Source organism: Chamaea fasciata, unplaced genomic scaffold, assembly GCF_029207755.1.
Source record: "Chamaea fasciata isolate MVZ Bird 193981 ecotype frontalis unplaced genomic scaffold, bChaFas1.0.hap1 SCAF_15, whole genome shotgun sequence".
NCBI classification, from domain to species: Eukaryota; Metazoa; Chordata; class Aves; order Passeriformes; family Sylviidae; genus Chamaea; species Chamaea fasciata.
In genome coordinates, this window is record NW_027094100.1 from 7,729,587 (window position 1) to 7,749,925 (window position 20,339).

Below are 20,339 nucleotides of genomic sequence, written 5' to 3' on the forward strand. Positions count from 1 at the left end.
CCAATTAAGTATCACATGAAATATGCACAAGCCTGTTTAGAAAAGCTGTGGGACAGGTTTCCTCCTGGGTATTTACAGTATCTTTGGCTGGCCACATGTTTGGGAGTGAAAAGAAGCACAAGTGAGAGGGAAGGTGATGAGAGAGGACGCTGAGGAAGGGCCCTGCACTGATCCTGACCACGTCACTTTGTTATCCTCTGAAATGCACTGAGCACCCCTCTCAAAGAGCTTTGCCAGCTGCTGACACTTTTGAATACAGTTGAGTGCATTCTTATTGTTTCCAGGCTAAATGCCTACATGCACAGTCTATGCCAAGGCTGTACAGTTAATTTTCCAGAAAGCACATCCAGTTGGTTTATGTTTTCTCGCTTCTTAAGTAGCAGCACATCAGAGAATTATTGGAGCTCTGGGTATATTGTGCCATATCTGTGGGCATGTCTGAATTTAAAGCTCACTGCTCGTTTGCACTCGGCTTTCCCTGCTCAGGAAACAGGTTCCCTACTCAGGTCCAAATGTTTCTAGAGGTAGGAACAGATGCCCCAGTTCATTTCTAAAATGATCCAGACCTTGACTTCTTAATCTCCAGTGAGCATAATATAATATGCAATCTGTTCACACACAAGTGTTTGACATTTCAAAAGTGTGACTCTGTTGCTTTCCAAGAAATTTGGACCCTTCTAAATGGAGCCAAGATAAACGTGGCTGTGGTTTTTCCTCTGAGCAGAGCCAGGCTGCAGCAGGGCAGAGCAGAGGGGCCTCCAGGCGAAGGGGGATTTTAGATTCTGTCACTGAGAGATGTGGCCAATATAAGAGCCCAAGGACAAACCAGAGTGCTGTCTGTGTTGACATTATTCTTCTCCAAAGAAGCCCAGGAAACAAAAGGATCATTTGATTGAGGACCAAAAATTTTCTGACTTCCAACAAAACATGGAAATTACATCCCTTGCATCATTACAAGGATTTCAGTGGCAATTGCACTGGATGATTTACAATAAGACCTTTTCTTTTTGGTGTCTCTTTATTCTCCTCACCTTTCTAGCTGCAATTCATCTCTTCATATGCACTGCAGAAGCTCATCTCTAAGAGAGCATACCCCTCCACCAAGGGGATAGAGCAGCAAGGAATCAATCAAACCACTTTTGATTTCACCTTATACCTATTGACTGGTAGATACATCAAAACCTTTAAAGAAGCTCGACAAGATGGTGGTAATGATTCTAGTTGTGGAGTTGAAAATCCTTTAGAATTTGTTACCATGCTTTTGCAGCATCACTTGCAGGTCCAGGTATATGTTTAATCTTCAGCAATAACTCCAAGAACTTTAAAGTGTGAACTGTCAAAAGCAGCAGAAAGAACAGGTTTGCACCTCCCTGTTTAGTTTCTACTCTTTTGCACTTTAGCTTTTTTCTGTTCTAGCTCTTATGAATTTACCAACTCTACCAATAATTTCTTCTGGGAAATTATTCATATTTTTGATAAATGTAGCTTCTCTGGGACCAAAACTAATGAATAAATTTTGGGAGCCGTTTTTCCATCAATAAAAACATTAGAAAAGGAAAAATACTTTACTTTGACTTCCCCTTGGAACAATTTCTTTAAAAGGTGTCTGGGTGTTTTTTTTTTTTTAATCTAAAATTATTGGATAGATTATTTGGGGAAGCAAAGGCAAGAATTGAACATAATCTTTAAAGAAAGTTAAGGACTGAGACTGAGCACAATTCCTCACTCTTCAACCAAAGTTTTAGATTCCCTAGCACTAGGAATTTCAGAATCAGTCTGCTCTCAGCGTTTTTTTTTATTACTTCTATTGATTTTCTTTACTATATGAAACTTAAAATAAGTTTCCTGTACATGTGAACTCCCTCTACACTGAAATTAATGTGGATGACTTGACTTATCCAAAGTTCTCACCCTGAACAGAATACAGTCTTTCTTTTCATACCTAATGAGTTGCCAGAAAAACACCTCCATCTCCTCTACTCCTTTCCCCCAAAGTCACCTTCAGCCTGACAGGTACCATTACTGATCATCCCTGTGCAGGAACATCAGTGCTATTCAGCAGAGAGCTGAATACCACCCCATTCCAAGTCTCTGAAAATATTTAATTAACCCAGAACGGAAATAATACTGGTTTACAATATTTTTGTTTTTAATGAGAATATTTAAAGTCTCAAGGTTGGCATAGCAACTTTTCAACGTAAGATGGCATTTGATGCTTGATGTATTTCTCTCTCCTATCACCTCAGCTCGTTTTCAAACACGTATCACAAATAAGCCACAGCTTTTCATTCCTCAGCTAAGTGAAAGGTGATTTTTTTTTTCTTGCAGATTTTCCTTAGCTCATTTGAATGTTTATGCTGGAACACCTGTTTTCAGAAGATAAACTATCAAGTCCTTGGATGTCTCACAAACAGGACAGGCTAGACAGAGGTATTAATGAAATGTGCATGTCAAACATGGGGAATACACAAATTCAGCCAAGGAGAGAGGCTGTTTCCTGTGTCCTGTCAACAGCTTCTCTTTAAATGCAAACTATGCATTTCAAAATAATACTCTGATAATTTTCTGGTTCAAGAGGGGTTTAGGATCTGTTCATGTCAGCAGTAAAATCAAGCTGATGATGATGCAGGGCAATGCTCCAAATCCCTCTCCATGACATTCAAATATTTGTTTGCTCCTTGTGGGAATATGACACTGAGAATGACTGGGAGAAAAGGCCAACCCCCACCTCACCACAACCTCCTTTCAGGTCATTCTGCAGCTCTGGTCTGGGAGATTTATCAAAGCACAAAGTTACCTCTGGGCCAAGCTTCTCATTCTTCATGCCATCCATACTTTTTCTCTGTGACATTTTCCCATGTATATTATATTCCTGATCTCTTTTTTGCAAGCTTCACTGGGGAAGATTTCTATTTCCTATACAATTTGAGATGGGATAGCATCCTTGCACTAAAAGAATTAGCTGCTCTCTCTCAATTGTGTGGCTCTTTTCAGCTCAGCTGCTTGAAATCTCTGTGTTTCCTGAAAATCAGATGGGGAAAAAATCCAGGAGAAAAGAATGGATTTAAATTCAAAGTAATTGTTTGCTCAAGACAGCTTAATTTATCCCTTATGCTGAGGTAAATTTGACACTTTCAACTTGCTTGAGGACCTCACTTACATGTCCAAAGGTGCCATGAGTCCCTCCTCTCATAGGAATTTTGGCTACAAGCAGCACATGCATATCAGGAAAAAGACTCCTCTTGAAGCCATCCTTCAAGTGAATGTTGGCTTAACTGTGAGCCACGATGGAAGTGATATTAATAATTAAAATTACTTAATGTTTTCCAGGTCTCAAACAGCCAACTACCACAGTTCTCAATGTCCAGCAAGGAGAGCTTCTTACAAAACTGGTCCCAAGCATCAGAGTGGATGAAATTCTGGTTCCCAGAGCACATAAGCAGCAACCAAGCATTTTGGAAAAATGTGATCCCAGATGCTGAGTCATGGCACAGAGCACTCTTGACCATAAGGAAATTGTCCCCTCCCTAAGAAGAGCAGACTTAGAAGTTGTGCTGCAAAACCTTCTTGAGCAGAAATATGAATACAAGAAGTGCATAATTATATCTCTTTGTTCTGAAATGATTTCAGATCCTGGGGTTTGGACAGTGAGAATGAAATGACACCCAATGGGCAACGAGCTGTTTCCATGCTGCACTGGTGACCGCTACCCTGCAACAAATTATTTTCCAGAAAATTACCATTTTTGGTCACGTAAATGCCAAAACCCCACAGATACTACAGTACCTAGCACCATTTTAAAGCACTATGAAATTGTTTGTATACCATTTCTGTTTATCCACAATTCTCTGAATAGTTTGCCTGGACTCAGTGAGGAGAAGTTCATCATAATTATCTACAATAACAACAATTAACAACATAATGAGGGATAAACTAAATCACTTCCCATCTGCATTCTATTTGATGTCAGACTTGAAATCCTCAGAACGTGTTACTTCGTTTACACTCATTAATATGATGTTGATTCCCTACAGTGCCTTGGGTGAACGTACCTGACTCCATTCTCCCATCTGCTGATCTAACATCATTATTCTATTCAGAGCAATCATCGTAATTATGCTCATTTGTAGTTCCAGTAGATATCCCTTCCCAACGTGAATAATGAGCAGCACTCTTTGGAAAGCAGTCATCTCCTCATAATAAACCTCCCGGCTCCTAACCATTCCCAAACCCCCAGTGCTGATACCAGCTGAATGGTTGGCCATTTGGTGCTACTTATTAAATGCAAAGCTTACCAATGTTTTATTGGACTGATATTGTAGTGGTGATCACAGCCTTTTCTGTCTGTTTTCCTCAACAAGAATTGGATTTTGGCTTTCTGAAAAATATCTCCATCTTTGGTGCTCTAAGGTGGATCCCTCTTGGTACCACTCATTGCTGAGGGGAGGAAGGAGGGAACTGTGTTGCTGTGTCATTTTATACCAGTAAGTGTGCTGAGAAAACTCTCTTAGATGAATGGTGAGTGTGTAAGGGCAAACTCAAAGCCAGATGAGCTCTGTTCTCTCTGCAGAGGACCCAGTGACTGGGATGGAAAGGCCCAGTAAGTCTGCCCCTTCCAACAGCCAGCTCAGAGCAGCAGGAGCCCTCCTTGCTGCACTGCCATCGAGTGCGTGCACTAATTTGAGCACCAGGACTCATTTTGTCTTCCATGCTCAGTGGGCAAGAAAGGAAAACACTCTGTCACTGTTAACTAAACACAGGCAAAAGGCCAAATCCTTCTCCCTACTGATCAGAGCTGCCTGAGCAGCTGGCAGCAGACCTGGCAGGGAAATGTGGGATGCTCCACTCTGGAGCACACCGAGGGCTCCTGCCCAGCACCACAGAAAGGCCCTGGTGCTGGGACAGGGCAGCCAGAGGATCAGCAGGAGGTGGCACTGAGGAGTTTGTCTCACATTTATTGCTTAGAGACCGGGGAGACAAATGTTCATTCTGTGGGAGGTCCAGATCATTGGGAGAGATTGTGGAAGGGATAAACCCCACCTGCTGATACACCAGGCAATCACACTGTGCTGCGATGGATCTGAGATTTGATGTGTTATTCCTCATTTGTCTAAAGAGAGGGATCCATGAGCAGGGGTCAGCTTCGGATCAGACCTTGCTGGTCACCCCACTGCTTCACTGCACATCATTCTTTCAAAGGGTGAGGAGGAAATCATGGGTCCAACAAATCTGAAGATGACTCCAGGGTCAAATGGGTCATGATTTGCCAGCTACTGATTTTTTTCTCCCGGGGTAAAGCTGTTGTAAACATCAAAACGTAACAGTAATAAGATTGTGGTAAGATGGCCTTTTCCCATTTAAATTCTGAAAGTATTTCTAAACTATTTGTTGCTTCTCTGCTGGGTTTGTGGCAGTCATTGTATCTGTTAGAGTCAGCCTTCTAAGCATCTGTACTCAAAAACCTGTTGCAGAGTAGTGGTTGCACACAAAAGATACAATGCAGGCAGGCCATCTTCATTCCTTAACTCAAAATAATCTCTAAAACCAAAGAATTTTCTAAACTCCTTGTCTCTGAGAAGCAGAAACTGGCTGAGAACATCACTTCTGTTACAAGAGCTCCCATTAGCCAGTTAAATGCCACTTAAATCTTCACAGCAGTGACCCACTGTCCTTTGCTCAGCCATATGTAGTATATGTTACTCCATAACACACATGAACATTATATTAATTTAATTTTACCTTATTTCATTTCCTTTATATCATAGTAACACTAATTAATATAACTGTATTTAACCTTGCCTTCACAGAAGTCCCACCTGAACACAACAAATTATTTCAAAATAGCAGGTGTTTATTTTCCTTGTATCTACTAAGGACTTTTCACATTCCTGCGAAATGTTACAAGCTTTATTGTACATCACCCTAACTACAAAATGTTCAGCAACTGCCTTTATCTAAGGTAAATAACTCTTGTATTCACCAACAAGTTTAGGTTTAAGAAGGATGGAAAGGAGATCCCTCAGCTCTAAACTTCTTCTAAATATATTCAATATGCTTCATGTTACTGTATGTGAGATGTCACATACACAAATATATTTGCTGAAAATTATGGTTCAGTAAACTTAGCTGCCACAAGGCCTTGGCAGCTCAGAATGGTTTACAAAAGTCATCTCACATAACAAAAAAATTTACTTCCAAATTCCTCATCACATCCAGAATTTAAGAACTATGTGGGAAATCTGGACTTAATATAATCACTAAATCAGGCTACAAAAGGAAAAAGTAAGTCACCAGCTATCTATGCAGAGAGAGGCACACTGACAGTCCCAGTGCATCCCTTTTACTGGAAGGTTGAAGTCTCATATTCAGAAATTAAACATCAGATGTTTCTGTCAGGAGAGAAAAAAAACACATATATATGGCTGGATTTCTTCCCCTTTCTTTGTTACTCTTTTATCCCAGGATTATTTATTTGTAAGGGACTTCACTCTGCTCACCACCCTTACCAGCTGCTGCTTTTCAGGTCCCTTGAAAATACATCCATTAATAGAGATTTTCCAACTCCACAGAAATGTGCTCATGGTGGAGGATGGGCTGATTATTTGTAAGGAAACATTGAAACCTCAGGAGGAAAATTACCCTTAAAGCAATTTCAACTGGTTCCAGATTTTACACTTATTTCTCTACCTGGCTGAAGCATCACAGTGATTCGCTTAAAAGTTTTATATGTAAAAATGCTTCTAAATTGCTTGGCAGTGGTGAGGCAACTGCTGTGCTACTTCATTATGTGACACTTTTCTATTGCTCTCTACTTCCCAGATGTTTTCTCTCCATAATGATTATAAGAGGATTCCATGTTATTTTATATTTTTTATGATCATGTCTGTTGCTCACCTAAAATAAAATCCTGCTCCAGGGACGTGTTCAATCAAGCTGGAAGCAGTAAGATGTAAGTGCTGCAGTTGCAATGTTGCTCATCCTTAACTGAGTAGGACTAAAAATGACTTCCCAGGGAGCTGTAAAGGGTAATAAACAGTGCACTGATGGCATGCACACTGGCGTTGCCAAAATCTCACTAGCAGTAGCATCACAGGAAACAAAAGTATCCCAGCTATACTCTCTGGAAGAGTCAAATATTTCCAGGGTTGCATCTGTCCTGCCATCCTCAAATGCTGAAAGTTTCCTTCAATTTTTGGAGGTTTTTTAGGGGAGCAAAACCCCTGAGACATTAATTCAAATATTGCATTTTCTTACGCTGGTGCATTGTCTGTGCTTTGATGTGTAGAAAGAGGCCTTTTTCCCCTTTCACTCTTTCAAAAGAGAGAATGGCCTGGTTCCCCAGGAAAGTGAAGAAAACATTTTCCTGCATACAAGGTATTTTGATAACTTTAAAGAGGTTTTGTTTCAGCTGGGAGATTTTAACAACAATGCCACTCCTAAGGTAGGTGAAATAACCTTGTGGCCAGGGGACATTATCCAATTTTATGTGACTGCTCAGTGGCTTGGACTGCCAACAGATTTACAACTTCCATGAAAAATGGCCTTAATTTTTCCAGGTACAGGTGTGGGTTGTAGATGACTGAGTTACACCCTTCACTCTGAATCACAGCACCTACTACTCTGCTTGACTGTGAGCGGACATAGACAGATGTTAGCACACCTTCACACACAGAGATCCAAATCTGGATTTCTCTAGACTGTTCCAGATATCAGAGCTTTGGCAGCGGTTCTACACCCCAATGAAAAGCTTTGAAGATTTTCTTCTCATGCAACATTTTAAAACCGTTTCTCTTGGGCAATATGCCAGGCAGAAAATTATTTAATCACAGAACCTAAAAAGAGCACTTACCATAACAGCTCTCAAAATATAAAGGATATTTCTTAATTTATAAATATTTAAAGAGAGCAACACAAGAGTCACAAATTTGGTGGGTTTTAAGGGCAGAAAGACTATATATATCATTTTTCCACAGTCTCTGCTACATATCCATGGAAAAATGTAACTAATTAATTTAGCTCTCAAGACAAAGCTGGTGTAGCATCTATTATTAGTGAATTTGTCTCTGAAAAAGAACAGCATAGAGAATGAGTTCCTTCTGCACAGAGCGAGTCCCACTCAGTGAGCCAAACTCTAATTTCACTACAAGGCTTAAATATATTCACCTTCTCCCAGGCTATTTCCATTATTGTTTTTGATTTCCTCTCTTATTTTAATACCTAATTTGTTCCATCAAGAAGTTAAACTTCTATCAATAGGAAATTTATTTTCCTGCTTTACTGGGACTTGATTTTTTCCTGTATTATCAGTTGGGTAATTGGTTGTACTTGTTTATGCATTTGATTTGCACAAGTGAAAATTAAAAAAAATAATAGGTTCTAAATGTGAGTGTTTTCATGGCAGTGGGGAAAATTGGCTTATAGCTGAGAGGGGGAAAAAAGGATCAATTCTTTTTAAAGGTTAAAATCCACCAAACCACATCCTTGACTCCATCCCTAAGAAGAAATAATACTCTCACTAAAGATTGACCTGGAAAAATTAATACCCAGAAACTATCACTTGGGAGTAGTGACTGTTCATATACTCATAAGTATTTCTATTAGTGATGCTTAATTTTCGAAACAGGCACCAGGTAAGATTGAAAGCTGTGCAAGAGTAAATAAAAACAGTAATAAAAGCGAATGACTACCAGACCAAATTTCTGAAGTTTCCCTCTGCCTTCTCTTCTTAAAACCCAAAAACGTGAAACATGAGGAAAAAAATGAAAGCTGCTTGAGTAAAAAATACATCTCTTTAAAATATGCAAATCTTGTCTGGAAGAAAAATAAAGAAAAAAACAGAATGTCTGAAAAGTTAAATGAAAACTTAAACAAATGCCGTATAAACCCACTAAAGCCTTTAAGAGCTGCTTGCTGAAATAATAAATATGAGTCATAAAAATTATTCCCAAACATAACAGAAGCAAGACGTCTGCCAGAGAATGTGATGAGGGTAGAGATTAAGAAAAGATTAAAAGATCACTCAAGGAAGAATGGGTCAGAGCGGAAATATTAAGTGATGGATTTACAAGAATGTTCTTGAGGCTAATTAGGGAGGTTCCCATGCCAGTTTCTGGTTTCAATGGAAACCAGAAACTCAAATGAGTTGCAGGCACCAGCTCCCATCAGTCCGTCCTGAGAGTAAACAAATCCAAGAGTCAGTTCAGCCTGGGTAGGAAGCAGAGTTTATAAGTGCAGCCTTGCTGGTTTACAGTCTGAGGGTTTTCAAGTATTTTTCTCTTTCCGAGTTCACTGCTATCCTCTGTTCTCTCAAAATATTTACCCTTCCTACTATTTTACTCTTCAATGTTCTATGCCATTTTCTATCTTTTTAACACTCATTTTAAAAGACGAAGAGTCTAATAATGATATTTTTAACTCCCTGCAGCATGGAGCCGGAAATACCAAGAAAATGGACAAAGTAATTTCTCTTAAGAAGTTTAAGTTAGGCGTATCCTGTGAAGTTAACAATTTAAAGATAGGTAGAATAAAAATTGGAGCTGACTTACTGAGGCAAGAGGAATCATCCCTAACAGCTACAAGTCATTGACTCCTAAGGGCTGCTTTGTTATTCTTTCAACATCATGAGAATGGAGGGATTTGAGCCTCAGCTGTTTTGCGCCACTGCAGCCCCAGTGGAGCCAGAGGCAGCTCCAGCAGCCTCATCCCTGCAGGCATCCACACACTTGACTTGCTGCCCCAGCAGCCACCCATCCCTCAGCCAGCTGGGCCTGGACCAGCTCACCTGCACTTGAGAGTAGACCCCTTGCCAGGGCCTGCTTTTGGATCCCAACAGCTTTTAGAGAAAGTGTTTTAGAGGAAAAGAGCCAGTAGGAAACATACAAGTGAGAAACAACCCTGGTGTGCTGTAGTAAATCCACTGACAGTGTCGGTGGGAGCAGTAAACAAAGACCAACCACCATATGTTTTCCAGGTGGTGATTTTGATCTTGCTTTTAGTAGCATTTTAATCAAGAGAAGCTGAGATCTGATTTACTGCTTATGGCTGGTGAGATCTTTTCTGAGCCTCCTTTGTGAGTCTCTAATTTGATTTGTCTGGATTGCTAAATGGAGTGATTTGCCTGATTTACTTCATCACAAGGATGCTTCCTGACACACATACAAGCATGTGGTCTAATTTGAGAGCATGCAAGGCTGTAAAACAGTCCTGGCTGTGGAGTGGGATCTCACCAGAAAAAAAGGAGTACAAGGTCACTGCTTCAGGAAAAGTAAACGAAACTATTGCTCTGGTTTTACTCAGTAATACTAAGCTGATGCTGCTATTAATGACAGTTGCAAAGGCATTTCCTGCAGGCTGTTTGCTAGAAATTCAATCTCCTAAGGCTTTTGATGGACATATAAAAACGATTCTGTTGACTGCTTTTAATATTCCAGCCTTAGAAATGAGTCACCTGGCTGTGAACAGCTGGTAACTGTGCAGATATCTGCATATGCCTTCACACCAAGCTGCAAAGAGGGAGATGGATTTCTCTGGACCAAAGAGGAGAGCAATTCTCATCAGCCCCCAGTCTGAACTGCTTTTGCTCCTGTGGATCTTGGCTTGGTTTTTTAAAACACAAAATTAAAACCAGGAGGAGAGAAAAAGTCATGAATTCATTCCTAATTTTGAGCTTTCAATTGAGATATACAAAAATGAAAAAGCACTTGATCAAGGTCATCTTTTTTCAAGCTGGGCTGCCTCCACTACAGGAGAATATCACTGCATAAAGACCTGCAAACATACACAGGGACTCTGATGCTTACTTCCCTCTTTTCTGAAATCTGTCTCTTGGAACAACTGGTTCCGTATTTTTCGTTTTACTTTGGGGAAGGGGCCTTAATTATTTCTAGACTAATGGACTCCTTATTTCATAGCAAATTTCTTTTCTACAAATGATAAGAACACTTTCTTTTTGGCAACATTTTGCAAAGCTGTTTCATCAGATTTGCAGCACATTACCGAATCTTAGAAATTTAAGGTGATTAAAAAAATCTATTCTGCTTCTGCCACAGTGAAAAACTAAAAGAATGGATAAATTGGCCTACTACAGGTAACACAAGTTTTCTTCTTTAAAGTGATACATGTGGCTGCTTTATTTCACATTTCTCTGCACAAAGAGGCAACTTGCTTAAAAAAAATTCATGTTCTCTAAGAAAATAGCACAAGTATTGGTGTCTTATTTTGATGTGCTGAAAGGTGCTGTTGCATAAGAGATTTGGGGCAGCAAGCAGCAGGCAAGAGGCACTGAATTTATATTTTAATTAGCTCATGCTAGCAGTTTTTACAGAGGTTACTAAATTGCTATTTGTCCACCTACATTATTAAAATTTTGTGTCTTTCCATTTCAAGGACTCTTTGTACCTCCTTAAAACTGTATTTCTGCAATTGCACATAGTTTTTAAATAATGTTCTTAAATAATCCCAAGTGATGCTTTTATAAATCTGTTGAGTGCCAATTTTAATTATAGAACTTTAGGAATCTGTTTCTGGGAAAAGGCCTATTTTAGTGACAAAAAACTTCTCCAGAACTTGTTTAATTTCATAAATTTTCTTCATTTCTGGGCTTCTTAAATACGCTTTCAAAAATTGTATTCTTTCCTCAAAATAAATTCTTAAATTGTCATGTTCTGTGAAAGGCTCCCAACTGTTTTATTAATACCCTGTTTCACATCACACTGATTATGTTAATAAGAATAAATATTTTTACATAAAAACATACCTCTGGGTTCTTTTTCTACAGTGAGAATACATTAAAATCTTGAGAAATTTCTTATTTCTGGAAGAATTAATGTACTAAAGAAATGTGAAATCTTTGAAGCAAATTAATGGTATGGGTAGGTGCTTCACTAACATACATGGACGTCTGCTGCACAGACCCTTCCAATGTGACAATGAACTTGGAAAACTTGGAATTGCAGTCATTTGGCAAATGGTTTCTAAAGTTTTGGGTTTTTTCTGGTATTGATTTATCTCCATCCATTTGCCAGTGCAGAGATACAACCACCATGATTCAACATTAGATTGTTGGTTTGCTCCTGGAGGATTCGTGTACTTGCCAGTGCCAGACCCTGCTGGCAGCTCCAGGATCAAAAGGAAGGATTCTGGTAAAAATATATTTACTCTTCTGCAGCAAGACACTTATCAGGACTGGCAGGCACGCAATGCTAAGGCTGCTCATGCTCCTCTCAATATACAGTTTTCTATGAACAGAAGCTGGGGCATTAACGAGATATTAATGTTAAGTGTGGGCATGAGCCTCCAGTGCTTTCACACTGGAGCACCCCTCACTCAAAAAGTGAGATTCACTGAACCCAAGGAGGTTACTTCAGTCAGACTGAATCCAAATAAAACTTGCCCTTCAAATTATTGTGTCCATGCATTCTGATGCACATGGGGAAAAAGAGTTTGCAGAATTTTACCTCGAGCTTATTGCCCAAAAGATCTCAGCAGTTTGGGAATTTTTTCCTGTTAGAGTTACTAAAGGGTCACAGAGCCTGAGAATATGTTTTCTTTTTACTTTTAAATTGGAGAGTGTTGATTCATGCAACCATTTAGGTCAGAAAAACCCTCTAGATCCAGCTTTAAACCCAGCACTGGGTAAGGCCACCACTTAACCACATCCCCAAGTGACACATCACATCTCTTAAATCCCTGCACGGATGGTGACACAGCCTCTTCTCTGGGGGACCTCTTCCAGGGCTTGACCCCCCTTCTCTGTGAAGAGATTTTTCCTAATATCCAGCCTAAACCTCCCCTGCCACATCTTGAGGGTGTTTCTCCTGTTGCTTGTCATCTGGGAGAAAAGACCAACACTCACTTGGCTACAACTCCTGCTCAGGGAGCTGGAGAGAGTGAGAAGGTGCCCCCTGAGTCTTCTTTTCTCAAGGCTCAGCCCCCAATATCTTCTTCAGCTGCTCCTCATCAGACTTCTGTTCCAGACCCTTCCCCAGCTCTTTTGCCCTTCTCTGGACCTGCTCTAGAACCTCAATGTCTTTCTTGGAGTGAGGGGCTCAAAACTGAACCTGGGATCCAAGGTGGCCTCACCAGTGTCTGGTGCAGGGGGATGATCTCCTCCCTAGTCCTTTGTAGTATAGAGCTACAAATCCTGAAACAGGTGCTTTAACACATGAATAGTTTTCTAAATTAGAAATAATGGATTCCTGGTGAGCATCCTACCCCAGTGTAGTCACAACTTGCACTTTATTACCCCAGAGTAACTGGTTCATGACTTAGCTGCACAATACCCGTAAGTCAGAAAAAAGTCTTATGTTGATGGCTGAGCCACTGAAAATGAGGGGTTCAATGACTAATTTAAATTAGAAAGGGAGACAATGCTCTTTATGCCATGTAAATGACTTAAAGAAATACTGCAAATGGCATTGGGCATTTACAAACTTATAATGATAATGGAAATCTCAACTTGTAAGAGAGTTCCACAAGCTCTACTCTTAGGTTTGACGTGATGATAAACTTTGTAACAATTTACTGATTGTTTCTCTTTTCCTTTTTCATGAAATTCATCATGTATAGATGCGGCACCAAACCATTAAGATGCAATGCAGTTTAAATTATTTTACAGAGAACCAAAATTTCTTGATTTATACCTTTTATCATTGTAGCAGAACTAGATGAAGTGGATTCTTAAAACAGCCTCTAGAACTTTGCCTCTAGAATAGATGGCTCAATTAAAAGACTTGTCTTTCTTGCAAAAAATGAGTCTCCATTTTTTGAATAATCTAATTTTTATTCCTGCTGCAAACTAGAGATTCTAAGCAATCACAGTGTGCAACACAGAAACTTAAGCTTCTGCTGTAATATGCAATGTTCAGTTTCAAGCATTTATTAACTGGAGAAAGACAGTGATCTGAACCCATGCATAGCTAACACATCTGGCAGTCTCTGCCAGTCTTGCTCCCCCACCTCTCAAACAGCAGCCCAAAATTTGATCAAACATGTAAACTACACAAGAGCCTGAACACTCTCAGCCCAAGGAAAAAGGCACAGTGGTGAGTTACCTTAAATTCAGTTTCAATGTTGGCTAGCCTGGCCAATTCATTGCTAAGCTCTAGAGCAGTAAGGACAGGGTCTTCACTGGACAGAGACAAATAAGCAGCACTGGCTAATCCTTTGTAGGCATTCATTCTTGAGCGAGAGTGACTAAAGGAGTCTTTCCTCTGCTTTTCCATACATTCATTGCACTTGCAAAAATAGTCGTGTGGCCTCTCAATCCGTGCGCCTTTCAGAAGTAAGATGTGAACAATCTCATACTCCTGGCAGTGGGCAGCAAGTATGATGGGGGTAATGTCATGGGAGAACCGAGTCCCATCTTCATCGTAAGCATAAAAATCATCATCCCTCAGTTCCTGCTCAAGGGGGCTGAGCGTGAGGCGCTGTCCTTGCGCGAAGGCCGGGTGGTTCAATATTGCTTCCACAATGCGCACGTACCCTTTGCTGATGGCCAACAAAAGTGCATCCCCAACCCGAGCCAGATTCTCCTTCTTGAGGAGCAGCTCCGTCACTTCCAGGTGCTCGTTCCCCACCGCCAGCTGGAGGGCGTTTTGTCCCATGTAATCAACACAATTGAAGTTCAAGGTTTTGGATTCCTCCAGCATTTTTCGCACCACGGGGATGTTGCCATACTCTGCAGAGTCAAGGAAATGTTCCTCCTCTGCAGTCAGGCTGGTGCCTTTCTCGTTGAACATGTAGGCAGGGCCCCGGATGGCCTGGCGCCGGCCCTTCTCCCGAAGGGTGGCGTGCCTCCGATGCATGTCTTTAGAATTGCTGTGTCTCAACCTGCAGGAAACCAGACAGGAACCTTGGTTATATCCTAGCAGAGTCATCATTTTGCAGAACCTGTGGAAATGTGTCGCTATCACCAAATCTGGCTAGCTTTTTACGGCCTGAGCCAGTTAGTTAAAATTATTTAGGACACACATGGAATAAAGATTAGCTTCTGAACAGAAGCCAAGCTCTCGTGTGATTTGTGCACCCTTCCTGTTTACAACAAGGATGCTCAGCACATTCTTTCCATTTGAAGAATGGAAATTCTTTACACATAATTTTCAATTTGTATTGTTTAGAACATCATTACATCGTATTTAGGATTAATATACACAAGGCAATATTTCTCTGAATTACTCTTCTTGAATTTTGTCCTTGAAGACACCAGCCCTAAATAAAGTTTCCAGGATTCTCCCTTGTCCATAGGCCTTGGATCTGGCCAATAAACTATGTTCCATAAAGCTGAAAGCCATGTTTATAATTTTAAACACATGGTAACCAGGATAATTGTATTGCATATTCTGCAAAGATTCAGCTGGTACAACAAACCACCTATTCATTCCCTGCATTTTTTTTCAAGATACATAATACCATTTTTCTGCTTCCTGGTCTAGAGCAGTTAATAATGAACTGTCTAACTTACTGAAAGACAGTTAGTGGTTACTCCAAATACAAGTACCCAAGTCCAGAGAAGAGTCTAGAAAAACACAGGAAAAACTCCTGATATACTGTCACATCAGTCCCCAGGAAGCATCTTTTAGAGAGCTGCAGAAAGACAAGACAGAGGCCTCTCACCACAAACAGAGGGCAGGAGAAAAAGGGTCATAAATTTCCCCACTGATTATATGGCTGAAATGCCCTTCACTTGGAGCTGGTGAGATGAAGACAAACTATTCTCATTCCACCTTCTCTGGAAGTCCCAAAGAAAGCTATGCTACGTGCAGTTGGTCTCATGGGGGAGAAAACGCACTGTTGTATGAAATAAATGGAAATCCTAAATGTATCTGCCATTAAGACATTCACATTTTGCATTCAGAGCTGTCTCAATGCTGGTCTTTTAAAAAAAATTATTGCAGCAGCATTTCAACACATTCATAGTGCCTTTTAGAGTCTAAGCATGTGGAGTTAATTGCCATCCAAAGCCCCCAGAATGTGCAGCCTGAGTAAAAAGGCAAAAATGACACCTCTTTCACAGTCAGCATTTGCACTCAGACCAATAAGAAGTCCTAAATCACTTGTGTAAAATCTTCAGGAGGCTCTGAGCTGCAGTGGACAGATGTAACAAATAAGCAGGTGTTAATGCTCAGTGGGTGGCAAAGGTTCATCCTTCCACACTCCATCTGTTCTCCAAGCCGATTATGACCTTCAGTCAATGAGAAGTTCATGTGTTGCTCTGAAAAAATACTACAGAAGTTGGAAAGTGCTGCAGTGAGTGATGAGAGGGAACTGTGCCAGGAGACAAAGTGGAGTAGGTACATTGCCTTCAAGAATAGGTAACAAAGGAGTCAAAGAACCAGCAAGAACCTGGTAAAACACAGGGTTGTCAGAAACCCAAAATACCTAAAGATCCAGGGCACCAAAATTCTCAAGGTAGCCGTTCTTATGGAACTAACACATACATATGTGTTTCTCATTTTAATTCATCACGTTTGTGCTGATCTGGACTGAAGAGTTTCAGACAATTTTTACAGCAATTTTTTAAAAGTTACATTAAAATTTAAACAAATCCTAAGAAATCAATTTTGTGACCACACAAGTTTGAAACACAGTCTCATGATCAAGAACCTCTCCCCCTAAGCTTTGATGCATCACTGTAACAACTTAATAAAAGCCAGTAGGAACTAAATGTATCATCTCAGGCTCCACTGAGAGATAAAGTGCTGTATGAATCTTAAAAGTATTTCCTTCCAGCATGGTTTGAAGTTGAAGAAGTACACAGAGATGAGGGATACAGGAATAATGAAGGAGATACGGTTAAGTGAATTAATTCCCTAGACTGCATGAAGTTTACTATAAGAGAAAACAATAACAGCTAAATAAATAAAGAATGCAATTAACATATCTGACAAGGATATAGAGCTCTCTAAAGCTGAAAAATGCCTGGGGTAAAACTGGGGGCTCTTTGAAGTCAACTTATAAGTTTCATTGATTTCATTTGAGTCCAAATTTTGGAAACATATATGCATACACATATATATTTTCCTCAGCAATTAGCTTTCATCTCTGAAGCAGTTCCAGCGAGGCCAGGATGAGTAACATGTGGTTAAAATGAAGTCATTAACCATATGCACAAGTGCTTTTCTGAGCTGGAGCTCCTGTCCTTTGCTATTCAGGACAGCATTTACGTTTTAAACGTGTAGTGAAACCTTGCTGAGTTCAAGCAAGGACTGCACATGCAAACAAACACTTCTGAACTGTGGCTTTGTTAAGTGGGGAATTATAGAAACAGAAAGCACTTTAAAAATTTACAGCCTTGAGAGTTCCTGAGTGTTGAATTAAATCTCTTAAAATGTTAAGCAACTTGAAAGGACAAGCTTGTGATGACTTAAGCCATCATTGCCGGGATCAAATGGAAACCAGTCCAGCTCAGGTAGGTCCTCAGTAATCACCCATGAGTGCAGCAGGATTGCACATGCCTGAATATTTTAGGATGGTTAATTTTATTAGCTGCTTCAAGCTGGAGGAATTCCACTGGGCTTTTTTGATATTCAAAACCTATGTATGGTAAGACAGTTGGCAATCTTATATTTGTTGCTATATTAAAGTGTCAGTACTAGAAGCAACTCAGAAATATCAATAGTTTCCAACACTGAGGAATCTGTTAGATATTCTTCCTGATGTAGAAGTACAGTTCTTGATATTTTACCTTTTTTGTTAGAAAAATTTTCTCTTCAGGTATGTTATTACCTCTAAAGGACAACCCAGATAGATGGGACAGATAGCCTTATAATCACACCCAAAGTAAACATAAACTCACATAAAATATTACTGTTGGTCTAGTTAAGATTTTTGCCTGAAAAAGAGGTTAGAGTCTGGCCTAGAGCTAATTCACACCTGTTTGTTGTATATGTAATAACATGCCAGAAAAAAAGGACCTTCATTTCACTTTCTTCAGCTCAGAGAGAACACTGGTTTCATACACAGTTTCTAACAACAGAAATTGCATCAGAAAAAGAGGAAACAGGAAAGAACACCTGCTCTTCTAAGAGATAATGACTATCCAATATTTATCTTGCAATAAATGTTCTGCAGGGAATTCCCTACAGCACAGAGCTGACCTCCACTCACTGCAGGTAAGGACAAGAGCACCATCATTTAGAGGACTTCACCTCAGATGAATTATGACTGCCCCTGGCCTCTTGCTCATCAGCAGAGAAGATCAATACCCCAGTTATCACACTTTATCATCTTTATAGAAAAGTAGGGATGAATACAAAATTGCACTTTTAACTTTGAATAATTTCATTAGACAGGTTCAGCTGTCAAATCCCCTTCTGAAGAAAAGAGTTATAATTATGCTTGACCTGAGCACTGAATCATGGCAAGAGAAGCAGTAGTGCAAAGAGCAATGAATGCAGTAGCTGAAGCTCTTCAGTTCAGGAAACTGAACCCTACTGCAATGTCACGACTATAATCAACACCTTGTTCTATTCTGCTTTTCAGTTATGTGCAGGCAGATTTAGAACTAATCATATTTACTGAATGTGTGTAATGTGCTCACTTAATAAAAGTAATTGTGACTTGATTGCATTTATCTTACCATTTTTCTTCAAAGGTGCTTTGAATTGAAATAATTCTGTATTTGCATACTTTATTGAGACAGCTAGTGATCAAAATCATCAGGCACTGCAGTTAAATACTGTGTTTTTCTAGGAAAGGATGCCAGTGCATGCAGTGCTCTTGGAGACAAAATGGTCCAGGAAAAGAAAATTAAAAATTTCAGGGCCTGATTACTTCTTGCAGCAAAGCACATCCAGCTTTCTATGGCTGAGGGAGCCACAAGATGTCTGGACTCCTGTGGGGAGTGGAGAAGAATAGCTTTTTCTGAAAGGTGATTTAGCTCATAACAAATCTTCCTCTGGGAGCATTTCAGTTTCTAATTAAAGTGACTAGGAGCAGGTCCTTGCAATTGGCTCTGATGGTGCTGAAGCACTCAGTGTCTGAGAGGGGAAAGTGGCATAACATGAGATTTCTTCTTAATGTGGTGGCATTAGAAACACACTGAAGCTGAAACTCTCCTTTATTTTTTTCACAATCACACTCTCTTAACTGATCTGAGTGCTGACATGTAGGACAGAGTGGACATAAGAAAGAAGTTGAGCTGCTTCACATTGAGCTTATTCCAGCAAATGGCCTCCCCTTGACCTTCCTTTCCACAGTGCTCCAGACTCTGCTATTCAAGACCTTCTGCTGCCTCTCTAGTCCCACACAAAAACCTATGGAAAGGCAGGGCTACCACCTGGAGCTGGGACTTGGAGAAAATATTCAAAGACCCAGGTGCCTTAAAAGGCTGAGTCGGAGTTTTCACACATGGCTTTGAACCAGAGCTTTAAAAGTGTGTAGGAGAGGCTGAATAGTACCTGCTCGAGGTTTAAAACACCTGAAATCTATAAAAGGTATTGAAGCCAACAGGTATCAGGAACTGCAGCAATTCTGGAATTCTCAGGTGATATCAACCTTTACTTGTCTTTAAGCCTAAAAATTGTGCAGGACATTTACAAAGGCAGCTTTAGGAACATCTGGTCACTGACTACACTTTGGGTTTGCTTTCACTGAGTGAGGAGACGTTGGCAGGAGTCTCCCTGTGCCCTTTCAATGGCCCCTTTTGTCCAGAAACTACAGAAGAGACTTTGGATATGTAACCATTACTATGCTCTATAAGCTCTATAAGCACCCATCAGAGACATTGACTCTGCCTTGTTGAAAAGAGAATTTCAGTTTCTGAAAGCCATTTTGAAAGCACTGCCCTCAGTTCCTGCAGAGCCTCAGAAACTGTCAAATTGACACTTTACTTATTATTTTTCTTTCTACTTACATCAATACTTCTGAAAAGAATCAGGGCACATAAAGGCTGCAGACTCCCTGAGGCCTCTTTGGAATTGACATAGCTCTTATATATCAAAGGACCATTTTTCTCTGTTAACCCTCGGTTCCACACAGAAAACCTGCCCAGCCAAGACGTGCTATAAATATGGACAAAAAAGAAGGAAGTTGGGTTCTAAAAGCAAACACAAACTGATGTAGAAATCAATACATTTAAAGGAATATTTCAAATTGTTGGGAGTAAAAATAGTAGGATGTTTAATATTTTAATTAAAAAATTGAAACCTATTTTGAAGTTCAGGCTACCAGACTCCAGACTTCAGGCAAGGAGGACAGACTGAATGCAACTGCATACGTTTATTATCCTATGTACAACAGGCTACTCTGGCATTCCAAATGCTGCACAGGCTCGTGTTGCCAGAGTCCTCTGATACCCCCTTTTTCTCCTGGAAAATATCTAAATTAGCCTTCTAAATCTT

The 20,339-nt window shown here is 40.1% G+C and overlaps 1 protein-coding gene across 1 annotated transcript in view; it reads right to left on the reverse strand.

Moving 5' to 3' along the window:
- TRPC7 (transient receptor potential cation channel subfamily C member 7) overlaps positions 1 to 14,822 on the reverse strand; it is a 69,240-nt gene extending 54,418 nt beyond the window's left edge. The window contains exon 1 of the mRNA XM_066197292.1: positions 14,052 to 14,822. Within this exon, the coding sequence (XP_066053389.1) occupies positions 14,052 to 14,804 (753 nt within the window). The 5' untranslated portion in view covers positions 14,805 to 14,822. The remainder of the gene's footprint in view (positions 1 to 14,051) is intronic.
- Between the last annotated feature and the right edge of the window lie 5,517 nt (positions 14,823 to 20,339).